The sequence below is a fragment of the Sander lucioperca genome, chromosome 13 (assembly GCF_008315115.2).
Source record: "Sander lucioperca isolate FBNREF2018 chromosome 13, SLUC_FBN_1.2, whole genome shotgun sequence".
NCBI classification, from domain to species: Eukaryota; Metazoa; Chordata; class Actinopteri; order Perciformes; family Percidae; genus Sander; species Sander lucioperca.
This window is the reverse complement of record NC_050185.1, coordinates 795,001-815,927: the sequence shown is the minus strand read 5'-3', so window position 1 is coordinate 815,927 and position 20,927 is coordinate 795,001. Positions and strand designations below refer to the sequence as shown.

General features: G+C 41.8%; 2 protein-coding genes across 11 annotated transcripts in view; both read right to left on the bottom strand.

The window, feature by feature from the left end:
• Positions 1-739: 739 nt before the first annotated feature.
• vps11 (VPS11 core subunit of CORVET and HOPS complexes) lies at positions 740-16,948 on the bottom strand. The gene is made up of 16 exons (XM_031310966.2): positions 16,807-16,948; positions 15,726-15,874; positions 15,492-15,627; positions 15,219-15,382; positions 14,773-15,020; positions 12,974-13,175; positions 12,675-12,826; positions 10,546-10,732; positions 9,318-9,461; positions 6,421-6,618; positions 6,113-6,274; positions 4,471-4,604; positions 4,159-4,361; positions 2,267-2,438; positions 1,555-1,777; positions 740-1,301 (listed from the first exon to the last, which is right to left on the bottom strand). Exons 1-16 carry the CDS (start codon positions 16,946-16,948, stop codon positions 1,137-1,139), a joined length of 2,781 nt encoding a protein of 926 aa, XP_031166826.1. The 3' UTR covers positions 740-1,136.
• A 1,112-nt stretch (positions 16,949-18,060) lies between these two features.
• LOC116058195 (HMG box transcription factor BBX) overlaps positions 18,061-20,927 on the bottom strand; it is a 32,204-nt gene continuing 29,337 nt past the window's right edge. For all 10 annotated transcript variants that reach the window (XM_031310915.2, XM_036008968.1, XM_036008970.1 and 7 more), the window contains one exon: positions 18,061-20,927. This exon is cut by the window's right edge and continues 1,171 nt beyond it. The gene's annotated coding sequence lies outside the window, so the exon portion shown is untranslated.

Genomic DNA, 20,927 nt, shown 5'->3' with positions numbered 1-20,927 from the left:
TCAACCCAGATAAGCGTTTAAGATGAGTGAGTGAGTGAGTGAAGTAACGATGTAACGCATCATGTAATGCATTTAAAAATCATAAATTGCTGTTAATGTCATTCTCAAAGTAGTTTATTATAGCGGCCCAACAGATAACGTTAGCTAGTTAAACAAACTCAGGGAAACGTGTCCACTGCGTTAACTGTCTGTCTGTTGGAAAACTTCATGTAATTTCACAATCAAAGAGAACCGGTTATTAAAGGGCTAAGCTAGTGTTTCGCTAATGGGACTAGCAGAGACAATTTATGTGCTATTATTTTGAAAGGAAGACACCTTTGCCTCCGGTAGTTAACTAAGCCTGTTTTGACGCCTGGTGAAACAACCGGCAATAACCCTCCAATCCAGAACCCGCCCACCTCGCTCCACGCACTGCCCCGTGGTTGGTCCACGTGAAGTGAGTGACGTCGGAATACTTTCAATTGGTCCACGTCCAGACAGTGGGCGTAAATCGACTGACGACACTTCAGGTGAAGTCTGAGCATACCACATGGCTCCCTAAAATTATTTGATTTAGTTAATTGTTTATTTACTCACTTTATTGTATTTGAACTGAAGATAACTTTTACGAATGCAAGTGACAGATGACAAATATCTTGTTTTAAAGCTGTGTGTAGATGTAAAATTAGCGTTGTAAAAAATCCACTTTACAAACTGCAAAACCCATAAAGCCTAGAGACAATGCTACATTGACAAAATGCACTTAATAAGGACTTTATTCACAATTTAAATCCTCAAGTTAGAGTGACAGACTTCCAAAAATTCCATTAATAACAGACATTTGAACTTTTTGAGTTTTATGTGCAAGATTACTAGTACGAGCAAACACATCGAAGTAAATTCAGCAAGGTTTTAAGACACAGTATTACATGTTTTTAACTTCAGTACATTTATACAGTCCCCAGTGAATCATGACTAGGAACACAATTATGCAAAGAGGTCCATCACAGGAAATAAAAGCAGGCAGCTGCGTTTGCTGCTAAATAAAGAGGCATCCCGTGCAGCAAAGCGTGTGGTGGAGAGCCTGTGCTGACGTGAAGCTGGACACAAAGTGCCTGCTAAGGTAGGATTCAGACCACAATCACAAGCTGAGCTTTTTAACAGTTTCTCTTGGTGTGGATGAGAAGGTCTCTCTGCAGGTTGACTTCCAGATTCCCAACGGTTTTGCTGCCAGGTGGGTCGGTGACCAGAGTCAGCTTGTTAAACACTCCTCGACCAAAATAGTCAGCCACGACAGAGAAACCATCATTAGAGCTGCGTAACTGAAAACCATAGAACAGACACAAGAACGTGCATTAACTCAAACATTCCTGGGGTGTCCAGGAAAAGTGCACTGCTCTGCAGTCAACTGCTACAATCAAACCAAAGTCTAACCTAATGAGTAAAGCAGGTTATTAGATTAGATTAAAGCAGGTGAAGGAAAATCATACTGAATGAAAGGAAGGGAACGATCAAACACACAACTTGTAATGTTTTTGGTTAACGTCCTTCTAGTCAAAGCTCAGGTATTGTTACCTGTCTGTTGAAGTGGTCATGCAGGTCACGTTTCTGGTCCTGGGCACGCAGCATGTCCATGACCTTACGGTTCTCGGGAGTGCAGGTCGGGCACTCCGCCTCACTCTCGGCGTAGCTTTCAAAGCAGTGTTGGTGGAAGGAGTGGCTGCACAGGAAATGAACAGACGGCAGCTCCAGGGGGCTGTTGCACATGTTACACTTGGTCTTCTGGAATATCTTAGCACTGGGTAGAAAAAGAAAGGTTAAGATTTACAGCCATGGGCGCCTGGGTAGCTCACCTCGTAGAGCGGGCGCCCATATATAGAGGTTTACTCCTCGACGCAGCGGCCACGGGTTTGACTCCAACCCTTTGCTGCATGTCAGTCCCCCTCTATCTCCCCTTTCAAGTCTAAGCTGTCCTATAGAAATAAAGGCCTAAAATGCCCAAAAATTATCTTAAAAAAAAGAAAGATTTACAGCCATATAGGGCAATCTGTAGGTCCCATGAGCACAAGTTGTTTGCCACCACTGCGACCCCCCCCCCCCGCCCCCCCGAGCTACAGTGGCTGTAACTGACAGAGAAGCAACAATATAAGTCACAAAAATGAGGATGACAGAATGGCAGTAAGGAACTGGTGTTTATCAATGAAAAACAAGACTGGGGAATGATATATATGTATCCTGACTGTCCAAAAGTAAAGTTCATGGAAATGCCATCCTTAATGCGACCCACCTCGTTTTGAGCTCCTGGATCTCAGAGCGGAGGTGAGCCGTTTCTTCACGGTACTGGCGAATTTTGCGTTCGTCGTCCTCTATCTGCTGGCTCTCCCTCTGCAGCTTATTGATGAGGTAGTCCTTGATGACGGAGAGAGTGGCTGTCGAGTTGTGTGCCAGTGTTTGCACCACTACGGCAGCATAAAAAAAACAAAATTTAGTGCGGTGCTTCTTTTCAAACAACATTCTACTAGAGATACAGACACTAGTGATACACGCAATATTAAAACATGACAATATTTCTCGTCGAGGTGAAAAGTATTCCAGCAATATCAGAACACAAGTGCAGAGCAGTAGCCAGCATGACATAGTCTGGCTTTGACCTCACAACTTTAACAAACATTTTATTTTTATATTGTCACACAACAAGCGCCTGGAAGTACGCTGGTAGCTATGGAAACCAAAACTTAGTTAGTTACTTAAATTTGGAACTGATGATCGGATTCTAAACCAAATTTCAGTGTAAAAAAAAAATCTTAATTTTTGATTCCAAGTTGGAACTGGTTCTGGATGCCCAATCCAAAGCATAACGTTAGTTTTAATGAAATCAAACAAAGAGAAATGTTCTCCCGTCGTCTTAAAATGGTCATGAATCGATACTAGACTAGCTACTTCCTTGTTTACTGCTGTAATGAATGAAATGCAGAGGAGAAAAGAGCATCTGTTGCCACAAAATCACCTATTGAGTGTTTGATGGTTATTTATTTGTGCTTTAGAACAGGATCACTGTTAAATAATTGTCTTTTCAACTGCAGGAAAAATAGTTAGTGGCCAAGGGTCTCAACTCCTGCCAGAAAACCTGGACAAGCTCATATTTCTACAAAAAGAACATGACCATATCTTAGGCTGAGCAGTGGATCATGCTTGAAGAAAAGAATGGCTCAGTCTCTGTTTGCACTTTCATTATTGAGAGAGTAGTGCTTTGATTATGGTTTGCGCGTCATTATTTTGTAGTAGCTCAGTTAGATGGTCCCACACAGCTTCAACTAGAAGTTAGAAGCTCACGCTGCTGTTATTAGGTCTGAAGAGGTTAGTTATACAGGAGAGAAGCCAGTCATTTTCATTTTGTGGCAAAACCTTTGACAGTGCTTGTTTTTCATTTTATGACTTGTGACATATTTTGTCATTGAAGGTTTCTTTAAAATAGTGTTAACATTTTTAAGGGGATGGAAGAATGAAGGGGTGCCATCAATGGCAGGGTGGCGGCGTTTGAAAAAATGTCATACAACGGTTTGCCAGGTTGGATGTCTGCACTCGAAAAAGGGGAAAGTACCTGAGCTTTCTGGAGGGCTCCTAAGAAGCTCTGTGCTGGGGAGAGATGTGTATAATAGGCTTAAGGTCTTTACACACCAGGGACTTTTTTTCGTGTGATTAATTCGCACGTCAATTTTTTTCGTTGTTTTGGTCACAAGTATTCGTAGGCGATTATTTCGCATATTCGCGTCGCTTATTTGTCACGCCCCCAGTGTCATACCTACACCTTACACTGTTGTCATTTATACATATGTTTATTTGGTTTATTGTCTATTTTGTAGAATATTGGAATATTGTAGTTATTCTGCCACCTTTTCTTGACTTTTGTCTGGGTGGGTGGTAATGATGGAGGGGGAGAGGGGGGGGGGGGATTATGTTTATGTTGCAAGTTGAATGTTTTGTACTTTGTTAAAAAAAAAAAAAAAAAACTGTTAATCACAAAAAAAAAATTGTGTTAAAATCTCTTCTCGTCCTCGTGAACCCAACCTCGTGTGTCATCTCCACGTTCTCAATCTTCACCTGAACCCATTCTAATGGCGTTTTTAGATGAAATGCAAACGAGCATGCAAGTATGAAGTAAAATGTCCACCAGCTCACCAAGTAATGGAGGCATCAGGTTGTTTTGGTCAATGTGATGTAGGACCTCACTGATGTAGGTCTTGCAGTCCTCTTCTTTTCTGGCAAAGTATCCCAACGCCTGCTCCCAAAGGCAACCCTCCTGATCCCCATAGCGCTTGCAGGCCTCTACCACTTTTCCATACTCCTCATTCTGCATGTGGTAGTGCATAATCTGCTGGTACCTGCACACAGATCATGTCCAATTTATCCATAGTCATGACAGACAGACAGACAGACAGACACACACACACCTGCTTCATACATATTCAGACGCTGTTCTGTCTCACTTACAGTTTACCCTTCTCATAAAGGTAGAGGACGCCTTCTTTGAAGTTGTGCATCTGGCAGAGGACCAGGGCCTTATCAAACACAGTGTTGTCGCTCCTCAACAGTGACACAGCTTCCCCCTGCAGGACCTTTTTTCTCTGCCAAACATATGCATTAGAAAAAAAAAATTTAAGTTAAACTAAATTCTTTCTAAGGGTGATTTCACACCTATAGTTTGGTAGACTCGGTGCGATTCGGGGGTGAAGATGCAACATTGTTGCACGCACCAAACATTGTAAACAAAAGGTCACACGCGGTGTTGTTATTGTCTAGATTGGTGTTGGTCTTAAGACTTTTTGAAGGTCTCGTCTCGGAATTGACCACCGTCTCAGATAAAGACCAATCACTAAATATCCTGTTATCGTCTGATTTATGAGTTAACATCATTACTGTGATTGGATGTAAAACTTCCTGCTTCAAATGCAACCAATATCTTGACTCATTTCTAGTATGAAATGTATCACTGTTAACCCCCTCTCCCCCCCCCTTAACACACACTCCCAAAGTAAATAGGAGAAAGGAGAAGGAGCTCTGGCTGTCTGGGAGATGTCAGCCAAATCCTCGGTAATACAACATGGTTACCTGGACCATAAGGACTTTATCTGCAAAGCAACATCTAAAAGAAATCACACAGCAATGTGTCATTTCTGCAATGTAACGCTGACAGCTGGGACCACCTAACATTTTATCAGCCCTTAGTAAGGAAGCATAAAGAAGCTAAGTGTTAAGTGACGCTAGCAAAGCTAGCTAGCTAACGTTATCAATCTGCCTCTGTACCAAAACTCTTCAGAAATCTCTTAACACCTCACCCAAAGTGATTTAGACAATATTAGCGATACATATTAGCTAGCTGTGAATATACTGTATGCTTCAGGGATGTAGTTTCAGCCGTTTGGTCTTGACTCGGTCTCAACCCCTCAAAGTCTTGGTCTTGTCTCGGTCTCGATACACTTGTTAATGTCTTGGTCCCGGTTTGGGTGGTCTTGACTACAACACTGGTCACACGGTTGAAACAGTCGCTTGTCTACTGGACAGAATATCTGAGTGAAACTCGCCGACACTTCCTTCCTCAGAAATAATGGAGCTACACCAAATTTATAACGTCTTGGGTTTTCTGGTTCTGCTTTAGTGTTTCTAATATTTTAGAAGAAGACGAACAATATGAGCAGCTGACAGACAGCGAGGGAAGGAGAGATCATGATGTGTTGTCACACAGACGACCAGTAATGTGTTGTTATAACAGGTTATGGATTTGGATGTTAAATCATATACCGCAGAAGTCGAAATTGTGTGCAAGTTTGAAATTGCAGGCTAGTAAACGCTTTGTTTTTGGTTCACTTCCTGTACTTGGGTCGGATCGCGGTCTCACCTGAAGTGAACTGAACTCTGTTTGATCTGCACCAGAGTTTGAATGAGCTTTTACACCGACCCAAACCAACCGGACTATCTGACGGAACGCTCCAGGGTTTAAACAGACCAAACTGCTTAGGTGTGAAAGCACCCTTAATCTCTGGAATAACATAACACAGCAATCTCTATGTGCCACAAACTGTATTATAAATGTATTATGCAGGATTAACAGCTAGATTGTGTGTTTTGGACTGACCACAGGGTCCTGTTCGTGTGCCCAGTCTTGTAGCCGGAGCTCCAGCAGTGTGTCGTACACACCCTGGGGAGAACGGGGCTCCACCTCGATCATGTGCTCCAGGAAGGCTTTCAGCTCGCGGGGGTTGTTGGCAAAAATTGGGATGAATTCCTCGGAGTTGGCCTTAAACCAAAACAAAGATGCACAGTCATTTAGAAGAACATTTCTGACATTATATCACTCTGGAAATTTTCGGACCACAGGGATATTACAGCATCACGTGAAAATGACAGGAGTTAGTCTTAAACACAAAACAAAAGCAGACTGACCTTGTTGACCAGACCCCTACCCAGACTGTCTTTCTCAGCTGTGTCTCCACTGGGTTGGTAGTTGGTGCATAAACCCTTCAGGAGCAGCGTGGTACCTTCAGGTACATGGTGCATCAGTGTTTTTCCGTAACGCTTCATGTTGCTCTCAGCTTGTTCGAAAGGCAGACGTCCAATGTAACGCAGCCCTTCCTGATAGTTCTGGGTTTTGGAAGAGAAACATAGTAAAGACACAGAATATGGAACATTGCTGGCTTTATCTGGCTTTTAATATGCACCGGGGGGACACAAAGCCATGTTTCCATCCAAATATTTTAAAGTGAATTAAACAAATAATCTAATAATGTCAAATAAAAAAATAAATCCGCTTAGAAAAGCCGGAGGGAAGCAACTAAATTCCACAAAACTTCACAATATCACTAAAAAGGTTTTCCAATTGCTTGAGGTGTTTTTCTACTTTTGTCGATGAAGAGTTTATGCAACAAATAGGCGATGGAAACGCATTTGTCAAATAAATAATGAGGTAGCGAATATTGCCCATCCAGCTGTTTTTATGCGCAAATTTAAAATGTGAATAAAAGCAGATCAGAGAACAGAGAATGGACGAATGATAATCGCAACGGTGTAATAATTGCAACAGGCCTCACATGTCTGAAAGGGGTTTCAGGGAACGGAACTTCTGTGCCCATCAAATACTGTTGTGGGTGCTCCGGGAGTAATGAAACGCTAATATCTGTATCTCACAAAAATTAGGCTTGGGCCTATACAGGAAGTTGTTTGATATTGTCTAAACCGCTTAATTTTCCATGTTAAGTTAAATTGTCTTCTGCCATTTCTGTTTCTTGTACATATAGAAGATACATTTTGCTGCTCACAAAGCGAGCTAGGATTAAAAAAAGAGAAAGTTATCGACAAAACTAGTCCATAACAGCTCATAGGACCCAAGAGCATCATTATAAGAACGATGTTTGTGTATGCAATGGGAGGAGGTCCAGACGGAAATACATTCGGTTTGAAGCGTCTATGAAAGAAAGTGAGAGACCTATTGATTAAAAAATAGAAAATCTCTCTTGGCTTTTTTGCATGAACTTTTGAGATGGTCCCCAGCTTCAAAATGTCAGCTCCCATCAACTGTCCAGCTGTGCACAGTGCCAGGCTTCAATATCAGATCTTGAGGTAAAACTAAGACCTGTGGAACATTAGTCAAACTTTATCCTGCACCACACAACTTGCTGCTGAATATCCAAGTAATAAACTTCAAACTATCTACACCTCAGTGTTTTAGCATACAGCTTTTTTGTTTACATTTTGGCAGATCTGCATCATACAAAGTCCCTCTGCTTTGGGTACTAGTTGTCACACTGACACAATCACCAGGGGTCCCATATATAAAACTGTGTGTAGGATCCTTACTAAAAGCCAAAAATGGCGTGCACCAAAAAAAAAAAACTGATTTATAAACCGTGCGTACACACATCTGTAAGCAATGTTCCCTTTATAAATCACAGATTACCCACAAGTGTGCATACGTGAATCAGCCTCTTATCCCGCCCTGTACACGCCCATTTTTAACCATAAATAGTCAATGCAAAGCACCTCATGAATGCTGATCAGTATGTTAATGAACCTGGCAGTTGTTCTTTCGTTACGCCGCATCATGACGACTGGCAGGGAAAAAGCTAAAAACTTCTCAGACGCTCGGGAAGAGAATCTAAATCGGCATATTAGCCAGTTATCGTCATGGTCCCTGAAGTCTCTTTCTCTCCTGTTTCTTCCATTGGTGTAGTCCTCCTGCAGGCCAGCAGTGCCATCATGCAGCATTACGCACAAGGGTCACCGCAGTATTTATATGTTTACAACAATTTGTGATTGTTAACACCTTGCCAAAATCACAGCATCAACTAGTGGTACCCCCCCCCCCCCCACCCCGACATACAATTTGAAGATGAAAGAAAGTCTAATAGGCAAACACACGTTTCTTCATGCAGGTTTTGTCACAAACAGTGTTAAAGTTCGGACTGATAACGAGGTCATTAAGTGTAACGATTGCGCGATTAACGTCTGTATTTCTAGACTGACATTTGATGATATATGCACAGTATTAAAGACAGATATTTAGCTATTATTATTATTATTATTATTATTATTATTATTATTATTATTATTATTATTATTATGATGCAGTTATCTAATGCTAGGGTATTTGATGCTATCCTGTATTCCAGTCGGGCCATCTCCTCCTCCTGCGCTCCGTAGCAGACAATGTGATGGTGAGGCAGCGCCAATATAACATTAAGAACACATTTTTATTAAAGATTTGAGTTGGATTTTACAAGGTGTTTATGGAACAAATATCACTTAGTACAAGCGCAAATAACACTGCTGGATTTAATCTTCATGACAACGTGGATGATATGGAGTGAAAAAATGTGCGTGAGGCATCAATACTTGAAAATATTACACGAGTAATCGTTATCCCCACATTTACTTTCTGCAGTCTGACTTCAGTTCACCACCTCACCATCTGCGTTGCCAATTCCCATTGTCTCCAAAATGTGCGTATGCATGGGTCAAAGTTTGCGTGAAGGACCGCACATTCTCCCTTCAAGTTTGTTTTTTATAAATCACAACCTTTGCGTGAGAAGTGGCATGTGCACATTTTCAGCTCCGTTTTGTGTGTACGCCACGTTCATAAATGAGACCCCTGATGATTAGAAGCAGCACCTTTTTAATGATTTTTAAACAGATTTATGGACGTTTACAACAAAAGAAACACAGTATGTTTGTGTGTTTAGATTTGACTTTTGAGTTATGACTCAGAAGAAGTGGTGTGACATTTGTGGAAAATTGTTAACAGGGGGAAACAAATTTTATATTTCAGCAACATGCATATTTTTTACCTTGAGGTCTTCCAGCTGGATCTTCAGGTACCATTCATGGTGCATGTGTTTCTCAGCCAAGAAAACAGCATGGCTGTGGTAGGCGGCCTGCCGAAGAACCTTGATGGCGATCTCAACGTCAAAGTGGACCTCACTTTCACTGCTCTGTTGAAATACAGAGGACCATGCTGTTATAATACGGCAGCCATTAGTGACCTGTAAACTGTGTTGTACTGTTACTGAGGCCCGGCTGTTCTCTAATGGAAACCACTTAGCTCATCGTCAAGAAGCTGTTTTACTGTACGAGTCCCTTCACTTTTTTTTTACCTGCATTTATCACAAAAACCTTCACCAGCACCTGGCACGTGCACAGATAGAGCGGGGAGGGGGCTTGAACAGCTGCCGTTTGGCCTTCCAGAGAGAAAGTGGCCTTTAAATGGGGGTGTTTTGTTGTGCACAGCCTACCCTGCTGAACAGATATATTGATTGGATCAAAATATCAGGTTGGTCCTCCTGTGTGGGCACCGAGACTTTTTTTAGTGAAGAACGCACATATGCTTATGCATCCAGAGAGACCCAAAGTGTGTCTGTGTCCGTCAGACAGTCTGAAGGGCAAACTACCACATCAGCGGAGCATTCATGTAATGCACAGCAGACTGTCGGGCAGGTGGATTTTTTCTTGAAATACAGTGACTTTATTCTCATTAAATGACGACTTTATTCTGGACTCAAAGAACACAGAGATATGAGGGATATGTTTAAATGAGCAGAAATCTTGCTGAAACACATCTGAGCTGTTAAAGTCCAGGGGTTACTTAGTGAAGATGAATTAATGTGTCATTAACATGAAAGGTGCCACATGCACATGTAAAGAGGTTACTTCCCCAAACAAAAGACCCCAAAGAGGGGAAGGAGTAAATCATGCCTACATGTGTGTTGACTGAGCAGGGATAAAATTAAATGAGAAAAATTGTCACCTGGTGCCTGAATGTTATGTTTTCCTTTTCCTTTTTCATAAATAAAGACATTTCAATCATAAATTGATGTAAAAAGGCACAAAAGGTGCATAAGAATTCAGCAGAATGCAGGAAATGAAGTGTTTGATGCTCAAACCTTCCTGGGGGAGGACCACCAGACTCCCCGCCTTAAACTTGTCTATGGGATAATTGCCTTTTATGAATTAAGGTGCCTGCCCCTTTAAAATCCTTTGCACGTCCCTGCTCATGGCTTACTTTTACTGGTCAGTCACCTTAATGAACTCCTCCAGCTTGGAGCTGTCCTTCAGCTTGGTGTAGCAGTTGAGCAGCAGTGTGGTGTGGTCTGCGTTGGCCAGGGACTGCCTGTGCAGGGCTTGCAGATATGCCGTCAGGTTATGGATCCTCTGCGCGTCCAAGAATTTCCTGATCACGTACGATGGCTCCAGTTTCCCAATGGTGCTGTGGGGAAATACAGTGATGTTTTAACATCAGTTTTGTCAATGGGGACACTGAACAAAAGCCCAGTCTTGAAAACATTGAAAACCCCACAAAGTCACCATGGCTGCTTTTCTCTCTTCTACATTTCCACATGGTGTAATAGTGGACACACGCACATTAGAGCCCTGCGCCGGACTGTTTTCTTAACCCGCTCCAGCCCACTCCTGGTGGATTTCTGACCATTACCGCCTACAGTGACATTGTATTCATTTATTTATTTCACGTACTTTAGAACGTGTTGATGGCTGTGGTTTATATTGCTCAGGTTGTTTTATTTCGTTTAATTTCCCTGTGTTTTAAAGCACAAGCAGATTTTAAGTTAAAGTCCCTGTTGATTGGATCCCTCAGGCCGCCATAGGAGAAAGGGGCGGGGCACAGTGCACAGTAAGATTGAGGGAGTAGAGGAGTGTTAATAAAGTGTTTTGATGGTGTTTAACTGGATGCACTGTGTGCGTTGCTGATTTTCTAATGAAACCTAGCTAGGCAAACCTAACAGTCGGTTACAGCACTGATCAGGGATGATCAACGCTCCTAAATCCCAGGAACCGCTGTCTATTCTTGGATCGCCTGCTTCCAGCAGCAGCCCCCGTTAAAACCGCCTGCTCCGGCGAGATTTGTGTTAATCCCAATGCAGTCCTCTCTTGGGGCCAGATGTACTAACGCTTTCGCGCCCACTTCAGGCGTATTTGTTTCGCAACGAGCGCGTAAAAGCATGGCGAGGTATGTACAAACAGGCCGCACAGAGGTAAAAGCACAGACTGCCTGTTGCGGGAACTAAAAATGGCAAATTGCGCTTTTCCGTGTCACGCATATGCATTCACGGGAGGGTCAAGTGGGAGTTTCCCATAAACAGATGGGAGGGGAAGCTTAAAGTGCGCCCAATTATGTATTCCGCGGTATGTACAAACACCGGCCATGATCGCGCGCCTCTATTTTGCGGTGAAAATTCTCTGCGTCTTAAAAGCAGGTGCAAGCGGGTTTCCTAGCATATGCCTCCTGGTGAAATGGGAGCAGTAATCCGAGCAAGACGAAGACATAGGCCAAGGAGACGAGCTGAACAAGGATCACACTTTTTCAGTTGAGTGAACACGAAATCATTAAACGTTACCGATTAAGCAGCCATGCAACATTACAGTTACTGGAAGAAATCAAAGATGACATTGAATCGCCAACTCAGTGTTCACATTCCATTCCAGCAGCTGTTAAACTCCTCGCTACATTAGAAATATTGGCATCAGGATCATTTCAAACAGTCATAGCATCAGCAGTGGGAATATGGCAGTCTGCACTCAGCCATATCATAGCACCAGTACTTAATGCTTTGCTACAGCGCAATTTACGGTATAGTGGGCGGAGAAAGGCGCTGATTACCCGATGAACTGCAGGTTTGGTAAATACGACATAAACTGAAGTATCACAGCGTGCGCTTTCTGCAGGTTGGACATGGCGCTGACATAACTCTACTTTCGCAAATGTATGTGTATCTGGCCCATAGAGTCTACAGCAGGGGTCACCAACAAGGTGCCCGCGGGCACCAGGTAGCCCCCAAGGACCACATGAGTAGCCCTCAGGCCTGTTCTAAAAATTAAAATTGAATATTGATATTATCTGTTTCCCACCTTGTTAAGTCATTGTTGATAATTATTGTGAGAAATCATTAACATGATCAGTGTCTTCACATAGATGACTATCTATATCTAGATATCTATAACTAAAGGCAAACTGAGCAAATGTATTATTTCAGAAGAGTGCATCAAACTGGTAGCCCTTCGTATGACTCAGTACCCATGAAGTAGCTCTCAGTTTCTAAAAGGTTGGTGACCCCTGGTCTACAGCATATATCACAGTCAGATCTAAGACAACAAAAGTTTAAGCCCTGGCTAATGTTTATTGATGCAATTACCGAATGTACTGCTGGATGGCACCGTCATGGTCTCCCTTCAGGTAAAGGTGATCACCGTACTGTCTGAAGATCTCTGACAGGCCGTCACTGTCAAGGTGCTGGCTCTTCGCCAGGTTTATGGCCATCACAAACAGGTTCTTCTTAAACAGCATCTTAAAAAGACAATTAAGGAGGTTACAACCCTGCTGCCGGATCCACAGTACAGGATTAGACAGTGAGTTTATTCACAAGGGAGCCAACTCTTCATCACTGTCAGGAATCATCAAGGACGGCCGGTACCCTCTGGACTCCGGACTCACCTCCAGTTTGGTCTGTGTGTCTTTCTCCTGAAGAACAAACATTTTTCCATCTCTGGTCAGGATGTAGAAGGAGCCCCACTCTGCCACCACATCAATGACATCATCAAAAGAGGCACTGTAGGCGATGAACTTGTTGTCCAGGTCATAGATGGTCAGAAGCTGTTTGTCTGACGGAGAGTTCTCCCTGCTACCAAACTCTGTCCTGGGTAGAAAAGGAACCAATCAACAGGCTCATAGGAAGACAGTGAGACTTGGGAAGCTGCTCATCAATTGCTGGACTAAAACATGGGATTTAAAACACTTCATTTTCACTTTGTAAAATCAGTCAGGTAAGCAAGTATTTTCTTTTAAATTACTGGCACAGCCATATGTGCTGCAATGCTTCCCCCTCAATGGGGGAAACTTTCAAGCATGTTGCACTTGTGGTAACACCCCAGAATGTGAGGCACAGCAGGTTTTCATGACAGTGTTGAATAATAATAATAATGCTGTTTGATATATTTTTCACATGTAGTAGTTTGCTTGATTTGTTTATCATTTAACAATTAAGTAACTGCTGCCTGTTCTTCAATATAGGAAGGGTCAGATACATTGTAAAATATTATTCATGCCGTCAAACTGAAATTTAGTTTGACTTGTTTAAAACCAGTAATTAAAGCTAAGGTAGGCACCTTATTTTGGCGTTGGGCAAAAAAATCCATTATAATCTTGCGGCATATTGTAATTCAAGTGGTCAGAGAGAAAACTAGACTTCTGCACCTCCTCTTGGCTCTTTTTCCAGGCTTTAGATAATTTAGCCACGATGGGAGACTTTGGCCAATCACTGGTGGGTGGGAGAGCGAGAGAGAGAGAGAGAGAGAGAGAGCGCGAGAGCGAGAGAGAGAGCGAGAGAGCGAGAGCGAGAGAGCGAGCGAGAGAGCGAGCGAGAGAGAGAGCGAGAGAGAGAATTCCTATTGGCTGTTCTGTGCATGAATATGCCTGAGTGACAGAGAGGGAAGAGGGAGAGCTGCAGGAAGAGGTCTTACTCTACTTCAAAACCTTGCATTTTTTTTTCTTTCTACCTCCTGCAGCTTCAAACTATCTACAATTTATTTACTATTTACAATTTTAATCTAGTCTATATCCTTTGCGTTCCACTTCCGGAATTGCTCCGGTGCTGCAGGATATTCCGCCTGATGCATGTCTTTTCCATCCCCTTCCTCTTTCTTTGTGTTGGCGTTCTAACCTCTGGTGGATTTCTGAGGACTATGGTTAACTGCTCCTCAGATCTCTCCAGACTGCTAGCTAGACTATCTGTCCAATCTGAGTTTTCTCTCGCACAACTATTTTGCAGTGGCTCTGTGCAAAGGTTATCACCGCCCATGATGATTCTGATTGGTTTAAAGAAATGCCATTAAACCAGAGCCGTTTTCCTCCCATCCCAGAATGCTATGTGGTGTAGCCAGACCCTCCTTCAGCGTGCTTTGGAGGAGGGTCTGGCAAAGCTAGACTAGGATTTACCCTGCAGAGATCTGAGGAGTAGTTAACCATAGTCCTCATAAATCAACGGGAGTTTAGAATGCCAACACAAAGGAAGAGGAAGGTAATGGACATCCGGCCGAAATGAGGGACATCCGGCAGAATTTCTGGCGGACCTGAACAATCCCAGAAATTAAACGTTGTCGATATAGACTACCATGTGAGCAACTAAAGTGGCATGTAAACACAGCTTCGCTCTTGCCAATGAACCTGCTCAACCATCATTTTATCCCCACAATGATCAATACACAGTCATCCAATTTATTCAGTGCTGTCCTTACTTGTTGGGTGACTTTGCGTCCCTGATAAGTAAAAACAGATATCCGCGGTGCCAGTGAGCCAACAGTTTGTGTCCATCGAAGGCAAAGCAGGGCCCTCGTTCATCAGGCTGGTACAGGTAGACGCATTCATCCCCAGCCACGATGAACTGGGAGTCCTGGGAGGGATCTGTCAGGGAGGAGCAGCGCAGCGCACAGCCATGGGTGTCCAACTCTACTTTGGGATACTCCTTGATGGACAGGGTGTAGCACTGAGCAGGGGGAGACAAGGAGGTCAGAATGACATAGAAGGACTGTACAGTATGGTCATCTTCAGGTTGAGGAAATGACAGTTATTAGGTTCTCTAAACCTTCCTGGATGAACTGACAAATGATAAAAGCAAAGTTCCAGAAGAGTTGAGGTCTATTTTCTGCATGCACTCAAATGTTCTGGGAGGGAGCAGACTTACATGGACTTTCTCCAGAGTGGCAACAAACAGATGTGTGACCTTTGCCACTTGGCGGAAAGCAAGGCCTGTGACTGGGCTGGTTCCCTCGTGCAGAGTCAGAGTTTTACTGTGTCGATCTCTGGTGATGTCACCTTTGGTCAAAACCACACTGCCATCTGTGAAGCCTGTCAAGCAACACAACGAGCATTATGAACTGGGAGGAGAAAACTCTGTTAACCAAGCAGTGATTACTAGTTCAACTGACAGAAAGCCGACCCTTTCTTTGGGTCTTACCAATAGCCATGAAGTTGAGGTTTTCGTGTACACTGAGGCAAGACACTTCAGTCGGTTTGCTGCCAGGAATTGCAGGGAAAATCCTAGTGCACAGAGGATTTCCACTGTCTCTCTTTTCAAGGTTCCAGACCTTTACCTGAAAAATGAGTACCGATTCTGTTTAGTGGTGGTCCGTTAAAGTCATTGTCACACTTGTTCTGTATGTTAGGCTTCTCTGGAGAACTGCTCACTTACTAGAGGGTTTATTCCCTGTTCATCCTGCCCCACTGACACAAGGATGCTGTGCTGCTTCAGCTGGTAGAGATGAGTTACCCGCAACTTGTAGGCCTGAAAAGATGTCAACTGCAGGGAGCGCGTCAAAAGCCAGATTTTGCCATCCATATGTAACATTGCAGAGGTTAAGGACAATTATGTACAGTTGTAGCAAGAGATGCAGTAAGCAGGGCATGTATGCCATGGGCGGTCATTCCTGTGGTCATTGTAGTTTTAGGATATGGTAACCAAAGCTAGACTGTCATCACTGAACACTTAGCTAGAAGGTAAAACAAATTCCATTCAATCTTATCCTAGTATTTCTGCAAGGCAGTGTTGTATAAAAGCCGTTTAGCTGGTGCTTCAAAAATATAAAAGCTAGTGTAGAGAGAGAACATGTCCTCTGCATTTGTTCATACATTACTAAAACTAATCTATGTCGGGTTGCTTGTAATGATACCGCCACACCATGATTGAAACCTTGGACATATGGACAAAAAAAACACCGTCAGACCCAAAGCGCAGAATATTATTTTAATAAAATGCCCAGCTTTAAATTAAATCACGCGACTAGCTATCGCCTACCCGTAAGCTAGTAGCTAAGTTTGCCAAGATAACATTACTATGGAGGTGGAGGACTGTAGGTTTGTCAATAGTAGTCATTAAGCTTGTAGCGGTTCAGTGTGTAGAATATAAAACCGAAATGGAAAGTGGCTCCCAACGACTCATGAAGTCTCCCGCTAAGCAACGTTTGGTGTTTTTTTTGCCGGACAGCAAATCCACACTTAACTTAATTGGAAGATTTTAAACAGTAGTCTGGTGTGACGCTGTTTCCACAGAACGGAGCATAGCCTGGCTGAACGTTACCGTTCGTTAATTTCGTTCAGTCTTCAGCCCATTGCTTCGAGTTACTGTGAAGGTAAAGTTATTCATTTCCCGGTACGGATAACGTTACCAAATAACCTGTTTGAGGTTTGCTGAGTCGTGGCTAGCATCAGCTGTCAGTAACCTACAACAACATTAGCTGAACTAACGTTAGCTAACTAGTGCTGTTAAAGGATATCTCCCAGAACAATATGACCCCGGCCGGAGTCACAAGCCGATACTCCGCTTGGAAAAACAAAGTTTTTCCCATTATCCACAGGATCCTTCACCGTGTCTTTGTCAAAGAAAACAAATTTTCTCCACTGTAAGAACGCTGCCATTTTGTCAGTTAGCAGCAGTATCTTTAACAGGGCGTTGTCATGTGACAGGAGTCACGTGGGCTAACCATAAAACGTATTTAGTTTAGTATTGTCTGTCAACACTTATTTTTATAATCTAAATAAGCATTAAACAGGCGCTTCGGAATACATAACACATACTTTGTGTTGACTTGAGATTTCACTGCACAGATTTCGTTTTGTTTCTTAACCTTCGATCCGATTTTGCCTTTAGATGTCAGATCAGAGCCACATACTGAATACTGTTTATGGAAGAACACCAAATAGTTAGACATGTATAACTGGAGCACTGTACAAGTGTACATGGTTCCATTATTTTCAATGTTATAAAAGTGTAATAGAAACTAATCAAGATACAGAAATATCCATTTGACCAGTAATTAGCCTTAACGACATAGTTATTATAGGATATAGCGTGTGGTGATGTATTAATCACTTATAAATGAGAAATATAAATAAATATAAAATGACTTCTGACTGTAGGCCTATATGTTACATAACACCATATAGTAATATGAATGAAATATTTAAAAAATATTTTTTTCAGATCAACATCACAGTATGAATCTGTTGTGGGATATTGGTTCTACCATTCCAGTGATCAACTTACACTACACTATAACACCACCACAGGGGCCTGCAACAAGTAGCTCGCCAATAGGTTGACAAACTGAGACACAAAATTAGCACGATATTAAAAGTGAGGTAGCTAACTTTGTGGGCCATAGACGTGTAAAGTGGTAAATCTTTCTTCGACCCTGATGGGAATATTTTCAGTGGGCTAAAAGAAATAAAATAGTCATGAACCTTGACGTGAAGTGAAGATTTTTCATAAGCTTTGGCTATTGCAATTTCAGCAAACAGTAGCTTCATTCAGCTTATGTGTGTTATGTAAATAAATGTAAGCGATGTGATGCAAGTAGCTCTTGGCCACTTTTGTTATTTTAAAGTAGCCCTTAGATGAAGAAAGGTTGGAGACCCCTGCACCAATAGAACATGAGCCGTGTCCAGTCCGAGTGCAGGCGCATACAGTATTCAGTGAGAGTAACCGTGTGTTAACAAAGCAGCATGAACAACAAATCTTTTCACACAGATGCAATAGATGTTATTTAATAGGTTTTTCAAGAAGTAATAGTTGCGTCAGCAGAAAGTGTAAAAGGAATAATAGTTGCATCAGCAAACAGTGTTATGACATAGGATTTATGGGTGGGTGGGGGGGAAGGGGGTAGATAGGCGGGGTGGGGCAGAGGGATCCCTCACTAAGCAGGGGTTCGAGTAAGGCAAGGCTGCATTTAACCACTGGGCTGTAACAATCAAAAAAACACATCTGTCATGGTTACCAGTAGCATAAATTAGATTAAGCACATGTTGTACAAACTATCAGAGGAAAGAGACTTCAAATATCTGGCATAACCTCTTCTTCACAAACAAATAAATAAAAGGAAGCCATGATCTACATTCCAGTAAAGGGTATGTTATCTTATACACGTTCATGTATAAATGGATGCATATTCAGTTGTATATTTTATTGGTTTTTATTCAACTAAACGGAACAGTAATAAATAAGTTAAAACTCAAGCATTCAATTGTTCTATCTGATTGCAGGAGCGTCCTTGTTTAATAAACTGTCCTGATCAGACTTTCACTTTTACTGCAAAGGAAAAAAGAAGTAGCAAACCAGGGAAAGCTATTGTCCCCACCACTCAAAATGCAAGACTCTCTCAGTTATCAGTCTCATGGATGCTCACATGGTACAATAAGTCCTTTGGACTCGAAACCTCCACACATTTCCTCTGAGTTCGCAGCACAGCAGCTATCCTGTCACGAGAACTGTTGGTTGTAACGAACTATGCACCTAAGGAACAGTATACCATCATAGCATACATACAGTACAATCAAGACTGAATTAGAAAAATACAGGTACAAAATGATTACATTCAAGAAGACAGTACTAGCACAAAAGGGTATTATAGTCATTTAGGTAACTAATATAGGAATTTCAAATTTATAGAAGCATTTTCTAGATAGAAAAAGTGAGGGGATGGGAAATGACAGTATTATGGCTGTTTGGTAGATGTGTGGATTTGTTAATAACTGGATTCTCGCATATATAATAGTTAAAATGCATAATTCTCCATAGCGTGGGTAAAAATTATATATTTTCTTCAAAGACCATGATCATTTTGGTTTGGGTCATAAGGTGCAAATACTGTATATTAAAAGAGGCATTGAGTGGTGCCCTTTTGTTGCACTTCATTCCAACTCTGAGCTCAAACACCAAGGAAATCCCATTACATACACAGGATGAATTGTGCTGATATTGTTACCTGAAGATTTACACACCTAGGAAATGCAGTGCAACTGTTATGCCAGCGTTCTCTATTTTCTTTTTTTTTCTTTTTTAAAACATGATTTCTATTTGAATATACCTTTCCCTTTTCTTTGGCAAATGTCAATAAACTCACTTGCTATGAGCAAATATATCTCTATTTTGGGGGAAGACAATTTCTTTGTCTTTGCAAAGAATTACACTGATGTCCACCAGTGGAAGAACTATACAGTTTACTGCTTGGATGATATCATCCTTAATGTAACTTTTTCTCATATTTGAAAAAATAGATATAGTATTTATTATTAGGATTATCGTAAAGCGTAATATGGTTCCCTTAAGTTTAACTGGGAAACATTTGCAGTTAGAAAGTAAGGAAAATTTAGGGAGGAGTTATAGATTTGTTGCATGTACTGTTCTATTTGCACACAAGGGCCTACATAAGTTAAACATTATTACCATGTAACAATGCCTTGATATAGGAAAAAATGCTCTATTTCAAGACCCATAAGTTCCCTAAGACCCATTCATTTCTTATTTGTCTGTCCTGTCATTAAGTGTTCAAAAGTACTCTGAACACATCCTAACACATATCCAAGAAATGGTGATGCAGGCGCAGTCAAATACACACCTCCAGAGGTGAAGAGACAAGCTCACTGTATAGAGACTGCATTTTATCTCAGTGCCTGTTTGCTTAGCAGGTAAGCATAGATGCATTCATCGTCTATGAGCTTGATCTTTTTTGACAACATTCTTAATCCAGTAAACTTGACCTCAGGAAAAAGCATAGAGGACCTAGTTAAAAGAGCATCATAAATGCACACACTTTAACAGAAGAATGATTAAATAGAAAACGAGGAGCTATAAAAGTTATAAATGTGAATTTAAAATGTGATAAATTAAGTATTGGTCTACACAGAGGAACAAAAGGCTGCTAGGTAAGGAGGCGAGGGGTATTGCTGGGGAGTCTGTGTAGCTCTCAGTTACCCTCCATGCCTCTGGCAGCTCCTCCAGCTTCCATCCTTTCCTTCTTTCTCCTCACTACAGCTGACTAACTGCAAACAGTATGGCAGAGACAGAGGCATGGAAATGGAATGATTCAGACCAGACATGGACAAAACAAAGCCAAAATAAAGAACACAAAGTTGCATCTAAATATAAATACTTCTAAGAATCAAAACATGGATTACATGTGACCTCTGAGTAGACCATTACTTGGCAATAAAATCTCAAAAGGCCATTAGGACAAACATGGGGCATTGTTATTAAATGCCTTGTCTCCATTAGCTCTGTGAGGAACCATAGCACAGCGTTGTCCCATTTCCACACATTCAATCAGAAATAAACTTTTTATTTCTGTATTTTTTTTTCTTCTCTCAAATTGCTCATTTTATGAGACATGTAGATAAAACAATTTAACCTTCTGATCGTCTATGTTGGAGCTTGTGGCTGACTTTAGCCAGGTCCTGGGGACATTGACTGGTGGAGACAAGGCATTCCAATACCCTTCCAAGAGCAACGCAAACTTCAGCTACAAATTAGTGCAGTGTTTATGTAATTTAAAAAATCACCTATTTCATGAAATAAGTTGCACACGAGGAATTAACCTTTCTAATTGCTACGCAAACTGCA